General features: G+C 41.7%; 1 protein-coding gene across 2 annotated transcripts in view; it reads left to right on the forward strand.

The window, feature by feature from the left end:
• The first annotated feature begins 679 nt into the window (after nt 1-679).
• Nucleotides 680-14,266, forward strand: part of phactr3a (phosphatase and actin regulator 3a) — a 30,491-nt gene continuing 16,904 nt past the window's right edge. For both annotated transcript variants that reach the window (XM_023427352.2, XM_023427353.2), the window contains exon 1: nt 680-977. In XM_023427352.2, coding sequence (XP_023283120.1) covers nt 875-977 — 103 coding nt within the window. In that variant the 5' untranslated portion in view covers nt 680-874. The remainder of the gene's footprint in view (nt 978-14,266) is intronic.

Here is a 14,266-nt window from a genome sequence, read left to right on the forward strand (position 1 = left end):
GCATTAGCTGCTTTATTTAAAGCAAGTAGTGTAAAATAATAGTATTTTAATGCCAATACAATACATAATAATTCTAAATGAATATAAATTTTAGAAGTCATTTTAACGTGGAGGCGGTAGCATAAGTCTCAATGATGCTTTGGGGGGTTTTGTGTACATTGTGCTTTTAACAAGGGGCGGCGTTTTGCGGGGAAATATATATATATATATATATATATAGTATGTATATATATATATATATATATATATATATATAGGCTACAGTACAACTAATACACATCATCAGTTGATCAGTTGACCCATGCAGTCAATTGCACTCATCTAATTAACCGATTAGTCATATAAATTCTCGATAAATTCATTACTGCTGGCTCGACTTAATCTCGCATTTTATGACGTTGCCTTGGCTGCTTAAACCCACAATAAAGGTTTATAGACCCTAAACAAACGATGTCCGACGCTCGAACCTAAAACCTTCATATATTCATAAATATTCAAAGCAACATTAATGCATCAGTGTCTACAGCATGTTAGCTGGTGTGTTGAATATTTGGCCGTGTTGCTGGACAGAGACGGGCATCATAGGGGGCATATCACCCCTCCCACATCCACACATCATCGCGCACACAACCCAGACACACACACACATACACATACACATACACACACACATACACACACACACACACACACACACACACACACACACACACACACACGGAATTTCTGCTCAGCCATGGCTCCCTGGTAGATGCTCAAAGCGGCTGTTGTCAGAGCAAATTAAATCTGCACTCGCTCGCTGCTTTCCTCCTGACCTTGCCTGCCTCTGGTTGGGTTTTCAATATTTTATTCGGGATTCCTGTGCTGTCTCCCCATGGCTACATCGGATGGACTAGACGGCTGTCTGCAACGAGGCAGATCTCAAAGTGACCCGAACATACTCACCGAACCGGGCATCGATTTGGCTCACGGCACAGGTAAGACACACGCGTCATTGTCTGGATATTTATTTGTTCTAAAGACAAGTGTTTTTATGATGCCGCTTATTTGGCGATGCAGCGGTTTCCATTAGGCATCCTTGCTTGCCCAGTGGGATATCAGAACACCGAGGGATAATTAGCGCATATGCTTCCAACCTTGGACGTAAAATACAGACTGTAATACTGAATCCTGGAGCTGCAAATTTAAAATTAATGTGCCATATCAGCGTCTGTGAAGAGCCGCATGCCCCTCTAGATTTGCGCGTTATAAAGACGCCTGTAGCCCGTTGGGTTGTTATGGCTGCAAGTAGTATTTAGTAATCAGCGTGCAGGCCGTTTTATATGATATCAACGCGTGCAACATTTACAGTATCTTTTGCCTTCAGCGTGATGCCAGCCTCCCTATTCAGCACCAAGAAATCTGCTCGCAAGCGTGCTCCATGTTGCCAGTTTAAAACGTTATTTGTTGTCTTATCTGAGCCACTGTAGTCTCGTTATTCAGGAGACACATGGGTCTTGACTTTCGGTTTTGGTGTGTTGCATTTTAAAAAGGCACATGCACATCTCATGGTGTAACCCTATAGCTCTGTCACTGCGTATTGACAGCTCTGACATCTCCACTCCCTGTTCCCTCTTCCCCCCACACTGAGCTGATCACTGTTGTGATCAATGACCGTCCACGTGATGTAGGCTATAGGTGGAAATAACCCACCACCACCACCACCACCACCACCCCCCACCCACCAACCCATCCAAATTCAGGACAGCTATGCATGCAAGAAATCGATTTACCGATTCATGGATCCTGCAGGTGCTCTCTAACATGGAGCTTCTATTTATCTCTCTGTGGTCTGTTAGTCGTCCCCCTGCATATGGAATAATGAATTGATCTTTCATTAATAAGAGGAGAACACCAGGGAGCAGTCATGTTCTGCACTTCTCCAATCAACTCCTGCAAATAGACTTCATGTGCTCCTTGTTGTTTGCTGTAAATCCCTCTCACTTTTGAATTATTACCATTTAACTGTATCATCGGTGAAAGTGTGGCTTGGATTTTTACGTAAGTCAGGCTATTTATGGTCATAGTGTGTGGGCTTGGAAAGAGTCATTGCTCACTCCCACACATGGTGAGTTTTACGCACATGAAGAATGCTTGACTGAATGATTCAGAAAAAAAGTGCCATTCACCTTTCAACTGTTCCCTAATGAAGCCTGCGTTTGTTTGTTTGTTTTTTTTGTTCAAATCTCACCTGTCTTCGCTCATCAACAGCCATCAGCACATTTTTGATGGACCCTTGCTGAAATCAAACCTCCTATGGACGATTTAATTCACACATGGGTGGATGTGATAATGTCACACTGGGTCTTTGACACACCTGAATAAACAACACAGCAGCTTGGCACATCAGTGATGCTAGTGACGAGAGCTAAAGCTATCAGCCTTTAACACTGGAGTATATGCACAACAGTCTTACTGTCCTGGATGTGAATATACTGTGCAAATAAAAGACACAGTAAATACAGTTGTTGCTGCAAGGACAATGTCAGTGTCTGGTGACCCAAAGTACACAACATTCCCACCCACCACCAACCCCCCACCCCTTGTGTGGATCATCACTGCGCTAGCGTCTGGGACACCAGCCTTTGCCAAAGGATTACTTTGGCAAAGGCTGCCTTTTTCCCCCAACACAGTGGCCCTTGCAGCTGCAGAGGCTGACACTGTATTCATCCACTTACTCAACACTGGGCAGGAGACTCAATATAGACAGCAGTTACAGCTGACCATCACAGAGAATCAGAGCAATGTTTTCTCTTGAATGAAGGTGCAGCAATAATACAGCAGGAGCCCCGGAGAAGGAAGAGTCAGTATAGGTCTCAACCCGACTGTCCAGCGATCCAATGCTACTTTTTTATTAACTGCAATGAATAACATTTCAAAGTGTTCACGTTGGCTCAGACTGTATTTTCTCTTAGCGTCGCTGTAACTTTTCCTCCTGAGAGTTTGTCTTGTGGAAGCTGAATGGAAACAGCCTCCTCAAGCTGCTGATTTTACAAGCTTGTATTAAAGTTGTTTACGAACATACGTCAGCTAACAGGCGCTGCGGTGTAAAAACTTGTTTAGTTGGTTTGTTCTGACGATGACCCTTTAGATTTTCCTGCTAATAAAATGTCACTTTCACTCAAATGTCCACTTAGTCATTGCAGATTGTCGACCAAGGTAATGGTGTGGAGAGGACACCTTGAAGCTTCGCGGACAGGGAGAATGTCCAAGCAGGGCTGTCCCTGTGGCTTCACTCCATAAAGTAATTCTTCTGTCCTATAGAAAGATGCACACAGCTGGAGAAGCAGAAGTTTTAGGCAGGATGTCTGGAAAGAGTTTCATCAAACCCCCGGTAGGACATGTAGAATGGGAATGAATACACCAATGTGCTGAATATTATTTCCATCATTAATTAAGATTAAATTATTAACATTTTTAAAATGTCAGAATAGTAAAAAGTGCACATCATAGTTTCCCAGAGTTATAATGCTTGTTGTGTCTGACCTCCGCCAAGAGAAGTGGTTTGGCATTATGGCTGTTGGCAAATCACAAACCGAAGAAACAGATGATCTAAGTCGTTGTAAACAGACTTGTTTATCAACTACTGGATGAATCGATTCATCGCCCTGACATTACTGTAGGTGCAAATGACCAACTCCTCCTCCTCCTCCTGTAATAATTCACGGAGAAAATCATTTTTCACTCTCCCTCCCACTCGCTGTGCCTCCTGGGAAGTCAGAGAGCAGGGTAAATGAAAGAACAGCGTCCCTAGAGCTCACAGGAATCAGTCGTCTTGCCCACGGCGACTTCAGCATGGTGGTTCTTTGCTCACACGGCGGCTTAAACCCGAGAACAGTCGGACCTAATTTGTCCAGTTACAGAACAGTGTCTAGCCACCAGCACCCACTGATCAGTGTTTTTTAGGGCTCATCCTCCTCTGCTGGTTTTACTGATACCTGGATAATCCTCCCCGATCTGACATCAGAAGAATCTCTGAGGACTGCAGGTATAAGTTCAGTGAACAAGGAGTTATATCAAACCCTGCGAAAGCTGATAGTGAACCGTGACGATGACTCACCGCAAACCAGAGCAATGTCTTGTACATGATACCTCCCTCATGCTCAGGCCTTGATGAGTAGAAATATTAGAAATTCAGAGTCAGCAGGTCTAATTTGATGTGCCCTTCATTTAACAAGGCTTTGTTTAAAATGAAGAGGTAACAATATACACAAAATGCTTTTAGTGCCACAGGAATTCTTACAGAAGAGCAAAACAGCAAGCCAGGTGAGTCTTATCTCCAGCCTGGTGCTGACAAGACAAGAAAAACTAGAAGAATCTTTTTTGGCCACCAAGTAATGAGGCTTTCAAGTGCCCTCAACGGTGCGGAAGAGGGAGTATTTGTTGTGGCTTTTCACTGCTGCTGCTGTGGTGGATACAGCGGATGGATCATGGTGTTTATCCTTGAACCAAACTGAACTCTGCTGGATTGCAGGCTGGTTACAGCACAAAGCAGAGGCAGAGTGAAAACGTTGTGGCATTAGATCTATCTATCTATCTATCTATCTATCTATCTATCTATCTATCTATCTATCTATCTATCTATCTATCTATCTATCTGTCTATCTATCTATTTATCTATCAGTTTTTCTGAAGATTTCAGAGACAGGCTGGGAACTTGTTACTGTGGCTCGTACGTGTTAAGTGGATAAAACAGCGGGGAGAGCAACAGTGGCTGAGAAGTGAGAAGTTTTAAAAGTGGGAAAATAGATTCCTCTCCTACAGTCTAAGTCTGTAAATATCTCAGGATGACATCACGCTGTCTATGTTTGGCCAGGTCATCAATTTTACTAATCAGAAATACAAAAACGCAACTCTTTCAAATAAAGTAAATCGACAGGGGGAGATTTTGAATTTAAATGATCTCTCAAATGCGGTAAAATAAAGTGACAATAATGCTTGCTTCAGTTTGGACGATTCTCTTCCTGTGCTGCATTAACAGATAGAATGTAAATGAAATGTATTCTCATTAGAGCCATAAAACAATTAGCCGATCAACCGATCAATCAAAAATGAACCAGTTTGATAACTGATACATTGTTTGACTTTTCAAGCATTTTCTGGAGTGTAGGGGGAACAAAACAAGACGTGTGCAATGGGCATTTATTTTCATAGACAAAACAATCTATTTATCTGAAGAAAATTAATTCTCACTTTGAATTCTGGAGCTTCCTATTCATGCTCACTGGCCTGGTATCCATATGATGCAAGCTGGATTAACAAGTCAATTTCCATCTCCTGCATTTGGGTTTTTTTTGTTTCTGAACAGTTTTTTTTTCAGTTGTCATCGTTGCCTCACAAACACAAGAACACACGAAGCTCCATGCACACAAACAAGATTACGGTATGATGATAGACAGTGCTGATGTACTGTAGCTTGATTCGCTCTTCAGAGGAGCCACCTGCACCTACATCAAACTCAGCCTAATTAAGTCCTTATTTCCCATTTTCAGTAGCGGAGCTGTAATCCACGCCAGAGTCACGACTCATTCGTCATGGTCAGCCTTAAGGGACTGTGAGTCAGTCAAGGCCACCTGTTAGTAGCAGCCACTGGAGAGCTATTCATTTCTCTCCTCCGTGATGCACAGAGGTCCCCACAGAGGCCAAGAAGAAACTCTCAGCCATCTAGAGTCTTAGAGAAGCTTCCTGGTTGAGTAACAAAATATCTGCTCTTACCGTCATGAACATTTTTACTATTTTTTATCATCTTTTATCAGTAATTGATTTAGTTGAGACTGTGGGAAGCAAATCTCCCAAAAGCAATGACTATATGTTTTAAAGCTGAGAGTGATACATATCCGTCCGTCCATTGCTGCAAGCGCTGACTCATTCATTCAATTTATACTGTAGTTTACTGTTCTTGGTAAGGGTGGGTGATACGAATAAAAATGTTCCATTACAGTATATGTTATTGCACATCATAATAGTCATTTATAGCAGTAGGTGATTAGGATACATCTGAATCAGCGGGATGAAAAACATAATGGGCACGAGGGCGCACCGCCTGGATTGAATAGTGTGAATATGATGTGGCCTTCACGGTCATGAGATCTCTCAACCAAACAGCCGCTGTATACGGCAGATTTTGAGCTGACGTGTTAGCGTTCTCCACAAATGAGGGATCATCTGTTGGAATAATGGTGTTCATCCATCACATAGAGTTCAATAGACTTGAAGAAATCGAAATAATTCATCAAATGTCTGTTTTTTGGTTAATCCGATGAAAATCAAGGCACTTCGTAACATTGAGGCAAAATAAATAAATTCAATATCGCCGTAAAGTAGACCTGCTCACTGATTTGCACCACTGCAGATCATCCAGTGATATTAACAGAATAGTTTCCTGTGTAGAAATGTTAAATCAATACCGCTACTAGATGAGAAATCTCTTCTTCATTGGCTCATAACTCACTATTCATTCATCTATTGATTATTTTTCAATTAATTTATTGATTAATTTGTTTTAGTCTATAAAATGTCAAAACAAAAAAACATAGAGAGAGTTTGACAAATTTGTTCTGACAAATCAACAGTCAAACATATTCCACTGTCAATGATATAAAACAAAAAAACAGTAAATCCTCCCATTTGATGAGCTGAAACCAGTGAATATTTGGCATTTACTCAAATGACCAGTGATTGTTCCAGATATTTTTACTGTCAGTGGACTCATTTTGCCAGCTCTACTCATATATAATCGTGTCGTGTGTCCATATAAAGAAATCATGGTGGTAGGGTTGGCTAATGAACACCAAGTCATCAGCTGTGACTTGTTTCTACTCTAAATCAAATGAGTTAAGCTATGTTAGTCTAAAAATAGTTCCTCTGTCGGAAACATATTTGGATGTTGTACTAACTGTACTGTCATATTATGGATCCGCGGCCGATGGGTAGTGAATGGGGATAAGCCGCATCTAGACGCCTTGCTGAGCTCTGCTCTCCGTGGACGCCTTCACTGTCTTTCAGCCGCCCATGAAAATGGAGCACAAAAGTGACGGCAACAACAAAAGCCCTACATCATGCCTGTTCCCTGTGGATGGGGGAGCAGATTAGGAATTTGACAGTGTTTGAGCCATTTGTTGCTACGGCTGTTGTTTGCATGCGTGTTTTTTGGGGGGGGGGGTTTTTTGGCGTGTACATCCATGTCTGCATTTATTTGCAGGAGAGCTGGCAGGTCTGTGTAGACTCATGCAATGAAAAAAAAAAAAATCACAAAATCATGGTCAGAATATGCAAAACCAGACAGTCAGGCAGCTGAACAGAGAACGAAGACTAGGGCAGTCCTCAACACCTGTCAGAGACCGCAGCGTAAAGGCAGCATGTAATGGAGCTATTTAGCCTCTAAAGGCTGAGGTTAAATGGAGTTCAGAAAGTTGCATGCACAATGGTGTGAAGGGTAAAGAGCTAGGAGAGGAACCTCCTCTGGGTATCGAGTCTGTGAAACAGTGGAAACACATTTAAGAGGAAAGGGGAAGAAAAGAAGCTGGAGACTGAATCATGAGGCAGGGAGGAGATGGAGGAGAGAGGAAGGAGAGCATGAGATGAGGGGGCAGTGGCCTTTGTTGAAAGAAAGCCAGGAAGTTGTCCTAGTTGGTAAATGGCTACAGTGAGATGATGGATTGTCTATAGGAGACCATTAACAAAGAGGCAGTGACTGTGTGGGTCTGATTTGGAAAGCCTCTGCATGAGCTCCAGTACCTGGCCAGTTTTCCAGAGATCCTGTGCAGACCTCAAAGTAATAGTTAAATCACCATATACCTCTATTTACCTTGTTCTCTTTGTTGTTTTCGTTAGTTAGGTTTTGTATGTTTCACGCAGCCAGTCACACCAAAAAAACCTATGAGAAGCTGCAGAGGCTTTAAACCTGCTTGAGATGGGTGATGAGTTATCATGGGGAATATTTGGTTAAATGTATTAAGTTCAGTGAGATGTGAGCAGGTACTCTGCTGGAAACTCTTACTTGTTGGTGCATTCAATGAAATGAAAATTTGAGATTTACGTAAGATTCATGTGCTGAAAAACATTACATCCTTAAGGCATTTAGTCAGACCCGATTAAAGACAAAAGGTAAGCAATAGACTACCTTTCTGTTAATTGACTTTTCAAAAGAAATAGAAAACAGTACGATCGTGTCTCATAAAACCTTAACAATCAGCTGAAAGATGCCATAAAGCTCTGTCGAGCTGAGGGGAAACTACAGAGTCAGGTGATGATTCTGGGTAGGTTTGTTACTGCAGTTCTTTTCACACTCAAGTACATATGTGATTCATCATCGATATGAAAACAACGATTACAGCCGCTTTAAGTGAGGCTGTTAAACACAAAACAAATCATATCACACGTAAAGAAAGTGCTATTTATCTTTTTGCTCCCGCCTCTCCGGGGTCAATAAGTTTGTAACATCCACAGCAGCAACTCCCGGTGTCTGTTGCATCCTCACACCTGTTTGTGGCTGCAGTGTCCCTCTCCCCCAACAAACCTGTCAGATTCAGTCAGAGATAAATGAAGAGGGCAGAGGGGAGTCCCGGGCCCCATCACAGATAAATGCCCCTGTCTGGGACAGAGAAACATGGAGGGGACAGGCAGGAGAGAGTCACGGATTAAAGATGGAGTGAGAGAGAAAGAAAAGGGAACCTAAGGCAGGTGAAGGTTGACAGACTTTGAAAACACCACAGAGATGAGGGAAAGTGGTGTGAGGCCTTCCACTGAGTGACTGTTTGATAGGCTCTTACACTACAGTGTTATTGAATATCTCCGCCGGAGCCTCTCAGGAGATGGTAAATGAAATGCATAGCAAGATCAGATGACTGAAAGAAAACAGTCGTAAAAGGGAAATTAATCGAAGCTTTTCATTGTGTTGCTGGACTGTGACTGTGTGTGAGGTAAAAGAGTAAAAGTCCAATACAGCAAGATTTAAAGCCTGAGCTGGATTTTGACACCAGGGCATTAGTACAAATACATACAGCTTAACACAAAATGCAAAATTAGAAACACAATAAAAATGCCATTAAAAAAAAACTAATGAAAGGGATCTGATCATGACTTAAAAACTCTTTCAGCTTGCACCAATATCCCATCTGCTGTCCGTTTTGAGTCCCACATATTGATCTTCCAAGCTATCTGTCCAAAGGAGTAATAAATTCCAGTGTCAGACACCTATGAATCATCAGTTTGCACCATCACTGACTGTTGTGCCGCCACATAACCGCAATCTTTACATTTATCAAAAGTGAAGCACAACACCACACAGAGTTCTGTCTAGAGGACTATATAGTGTGTCAGATACCACAGTACTTTGATCAGCCTCTTTTCATGTGGCAGCTGTCTGAATGTACCTTTTTATTCCCGCCTGTCTGAAAACTGCATGATGGTTAGTGATTATTAAATGTATACTACCTATATTTTGCTATGTGGGATGATTTAACTTCGCTATAGAGTAAAATATTCCTGTACGACCAACAGTCCAAAACACCCAAATATTCACTTTGCTGTCACACAAAGACAAAATCCACAGCAGTAGAAATAGTACAATTTAGAAGTCTTCTTATAATTTTGATTTTGAGCGCACTATACTGGATAATTTTACAATAATAACTCAAACACTGGAATAAAATAGTGAAATGCAGTATAATGCACTAGAGTGCAAATAGGGAGTGACTTTGGACTTGAGACTTTGTTGTATTATAGCAGAGTGAATCTCAGCACCATGGACAGCACCGGCCTTTGCATTGCAGCAGGCTGCTGAACCGAGCAGAGCCGTGTTCTGTGTGCTGATAAGCCTGTCCTGGATCCCTGAGGCCTCGACTCAAGCGGGCTCTTGATCTGCTGGGAAAGAGGCCCAGCAATTTTTTTTTTTCTTTTTTGTACTGATGACACATTAATGAGGAAAGCACACTGTGCAGATTCAGGCACAAATTCCATTTAATTTAATTTAATCATCCCATACATCCATGTAAGCCAAAAGTTCCAATCCAATCCCATTAAAACTGCTATTAGAACTGTGGCCAAGCTTGTCGTACAGAGCCTGTGGTCGTTATTGATGAGCAAGTGGCTTCTAGCAACTTCTTCATCAACACTGATTCATCATATGGTCCAAACCTGACTACGAGATCATGTCTTTTTCACCATTGCAGCATCCCTCTGACACAGCACAACTGCAGCTTGTGTGGTCTCACAAAGTGAATGTGTTTAAGTAACTGGGCAAAATCTTTTGTAGACACTTTTCCTGTCTGCCATCAGACCCACACAGCTCTCATGACGGATTTCACTGTAGGAGTGACTCATCTCTGCCCCAATCAGACCAAAGCAATTTTCAAAACAGCTGTTTACATCATTTCAGGCAAGATGTACAGAAACTAACTCATCATATTCTGGAGCTACTTGGTGTTTTAATTCAGTTATCTTGTAAATCTTGTCATAGGTGTAGCTGTTGTCATGACTGTAGTAATATCATTAATACACTCCATCTTTCTATTGAACCAACAGGCAGTGTATTTGTTTGACCCCATGTTCTTAGTATGTCTTCCATGATACACATGACATGGCTATTGACATGGTTATTATATGGTATAATGACAAATACGACCATGCATGTAACGTCTGGCCTGTTTAAGTATATCCATAAATCCGTGACAAATGAGGTTTCTGGACAGTTAGTGCACTGACTCGTGTCTGCACAGTCTGGCGTCACAAAATGAGCTGTTGGCCACTGTTCATCCTGGCCCTGCATGATCCATTTGAGGTCCAGCACATGGGATAAATAAAGCTTTTCGGACAATAACATGGTGAAAAATGTCATGCTGCTTTTAACTGAGTTTGTGTGTTTCTCTTGCGGAGTAGCAGCTTTTCACACACTACTGTACAGTACGGCTCCCTGCTCTAGTTCCAGCTACTGCTCAGGCTGTTACATCAAGTTGTTTTTAATAGGCCCAAACGGTCCTACGCTTGCATTGCTGCACACTTGAGGGAATCCAAAAGTGAGCGGCATCCTTGCTGTGGGAACTTGTTTGGAGATTACAGTGCTAACAGTGGTGATTTGTACTCTTCCTCTGTGCACATCCCACTGTCTTTCCTGCCTGGAGACCACGATGTGCTCTCCTCCCTGCAGAGGGAATGGGAGCTCGGTGGAACTGAGCTATCAGCTTCTGTATCAAGTGTAGACACTAAAACATGTACACCAGCACTCATGCACTGACACACATTGTTGGTGCAGTGAGTATTTGTCTCACACTCTCTCCCTCCCTCTCTCATGCACACACTCAGTATGCTTTATATAAATTTTTCACGCTTTGACCTAAATCAGTGGAAATAACAGGAATAAATTACACACCATTGCTCACCCACCTGACTCCACTACTTGAGTCTCTGACTGGCCTCGTTGACTTACAACGCCCACGCCCAATTGCAGACCCATGGCTAACTCACCTGTGCATAAACCATGAGAGTGACTGCTCACATTTACATTTGCTAATGTCTTGAGCAATTAAAAATGATTGAGTGAATAGGAGTTCATAATGTTCAAAGACGGATTTAAAACTGTTGATAGACACACTGGCTGCAGCAGGATTAAAGCTATGACCTTTCTGTTCCTGGGAAAGTCTTTCTAAACACAAGGCTGTCTGCCACTTTTTAGTCAGCAGCATCTCACAGTGTAATTTTATAATTAAGCTATCTCTGTCAAGCGCTGAATCTTTTGCAAGCAGCACTTTTGAATATATGAAAGGAGCTGAATTAGTCAATATGAATCTTGCAGTTTGCTAGATTAATGTGATAGACAGCAGGAACAGCCCAAGATATGAAGGGTGAACCAAGACTTCCATTACTTGATTGGAGGGAGCTTTTTAATGGAATAAGAGATTTCTTATAATGGGAACGTAGCCCAAAACCTAACTGTATGAACTGGAAGTCTTCCTGGACACGGTCTTCCTCTGGTTGCTGTTGGGAGAGCAGGTTGGAATGACATTTGCGAAGGCTCACCCCATTGTGTAGGTGACAGGAAAAGCACTTTTAGCAGGGACATTTTTGGCTCCCTGGGTGGATGTGCTGGCTGCAGGGAGGGTTTCACAGTTGGTCGAAGATAGCCCATCTTTTTTCGGTTGAGATGCAGAGGCGTGTCTGTGTCTAAATGTGTCATGTATGTATGTGCTTGTGCATGTGTGTGTCTCCGAATTATTATAATCCATATTTTGAGTAGTTCTGGATAAGCGGTTGTAGCTATTTTTAATAATAGTGGTCAATAACAACCATATGAAAACATTTAAAGAGCGCAAACCTCAGTTTTTAAACCTTCTGCTCGTCAGTCCTACTACACTTATAAGACATTTTATATTGAAGGCCTTGTTTCTTCACCCAGCAAACAAAAACTACTTACAAAAAAAAGCAGATACTTTACATACTTGAGTGTCCTGAACATTTCTATCAACATCTGACATACTTCTCAGATATTGAGCTTTGACGTTTTGGCATCATTTCGGATGAATGAAGATGTTTTGTTTTTTGTTTTAAAGAAATATTATAGTGACATAACACTGAACTAAAGTTTTTTTGAGGGGCAGATCTTTTTTCTTTTTTTTTTCTTTTTTTTAAAGAATGGTCTATGGATCCGAGGATGAGATATCCTGACGATCAGTCCCTATGATTCAAGCTGCAAGAAAAATTCACCATGTAGTTTGTATGGCTGTCTGTTAAAGGTTTTTCCTAAGTGAAACCATATAACCCCGATGATGTCACAAGGGAAACATTTTTACAGACTTGACAAAGTTCTGACAAAAAGTTTAGTTCTGACAAAACAGTCATGAAGACCTAGCAATCACCACTTAAGCTTAATCAGTTTGTAGTCGCCGCTACATCTACCTGTCCGCCAAGTTTCATGAAAATTTCTAAACTCTCAAGTGAAAACAGAGAAACTGGGAATGAACCAGATCCATACAGTCCTCCTTGTTGATTCTGCAGCAAAGGCTTCCACGTGAAGCCACCCACTAGTCCTCATTCTCAACACCAACATATGGTAACAAACAAGGGCCCCAGGCACTTCCTATTGGCTGCTGGCCTCACTGACATCATTTCACTCTCTTGATGCCAGTAGCCCACACGCTGGAGTTTCACACTTGGGCTGTAATCACTTTGATGATCTGGAGGCTTGACCTTTGCAGACTCATGTAGCCTTACACCCTGATATCCTGTCTTCTGAGAAATGGGTTTCTTTCCCAAACAAATTACAGAACACAACATCCATGTGAGGATGAGTCATTTTAACACATTTACCAAAGGAACACAGATATTTTTTGTATGTTTAGGCCAGAACCTATTTATTAGAGCTAATATGGAGCACTCAGTGGGTATACAATGTGTTTTTTCTCCTTTAGTATTAATAATTTAATTCAGCATAGATTGTAAATGAGAATGTTGTACTCCAGATTGGGCTTTCATTCATATGAAACAGAAAATCACAAACCTCAGTGCCTACAGTGATGCTTTGGTCATCTACCCAATGAATTTACAGTTTCATAATTGTCCAAAATACATTTTTAATGAAACTCTCCTGAAAAGAAAAAACTATTATTTTCTCATCAGTAATTTTATTATTGTATGTACAGTATATATATTGTCATTTTGATCATATATTATTGTTGAAAGTGTCATCAATCTGTAGCTGTCCGCTACCATTCTTGATCTCAGCATTTCCTTCGCTTTCATACTCTTTTCTTTTTACATTGCTTTAGCTCTTCTGCTGCTCACTCTCTCCATGCGAGTTGCTATAGCTGGGTGCCCTAACTGTGGCCGGGCCCCTGAGGCAATGGGGCTACAGACAGATGGCAGCACAGTTGTAAAGCCAGGGGGGCAAAGAGAGGAGGATAGCTGGCGTGGCAGCCGGTAAGGAGGTGGTCCATTCAAGGGCACATTGTCAGTTGCCTGGGTGGAAGGAGCAGGGGGCTGGAGCGAGGAACCAAGGCTCTCTGGGGCCTGCAGAGTTGATGGAAGTTAAGGGTCGGTTTGATGTTATTTATATCTATGATGAGGGCACTGAAGCACGCATACAGTATTTAGAAGGAAGGCTGCACAATGATGTATATTTTTCTTATTAGCCATAGGTTTCTTGTAGAGGTGCTTGCAACAGATACAGTAGTAGGAGTGTAACATTTAGTTTAGCATATTAGCATGCTAAGATGCTAACATTTGCTAATCAGCC

Source organism: Seriola lalandi, unplaced genomic scaffold, assembly GCF_002814215.2.
Source record: "Seriola lalandi dorsalis isolate HSWRI2012SDOR001 ecotype SW California unplaced genomic scaffold, Sedor1 jcf7180002054861, whole genome shotgun sequence".
In the NCBI taxonomy this organism is placed as follows: Eukaryota; Metazoa; Chordata; class Actinopteri; order Carangiformes; family Carangidae; genus Seriola; species Seriola lalandi.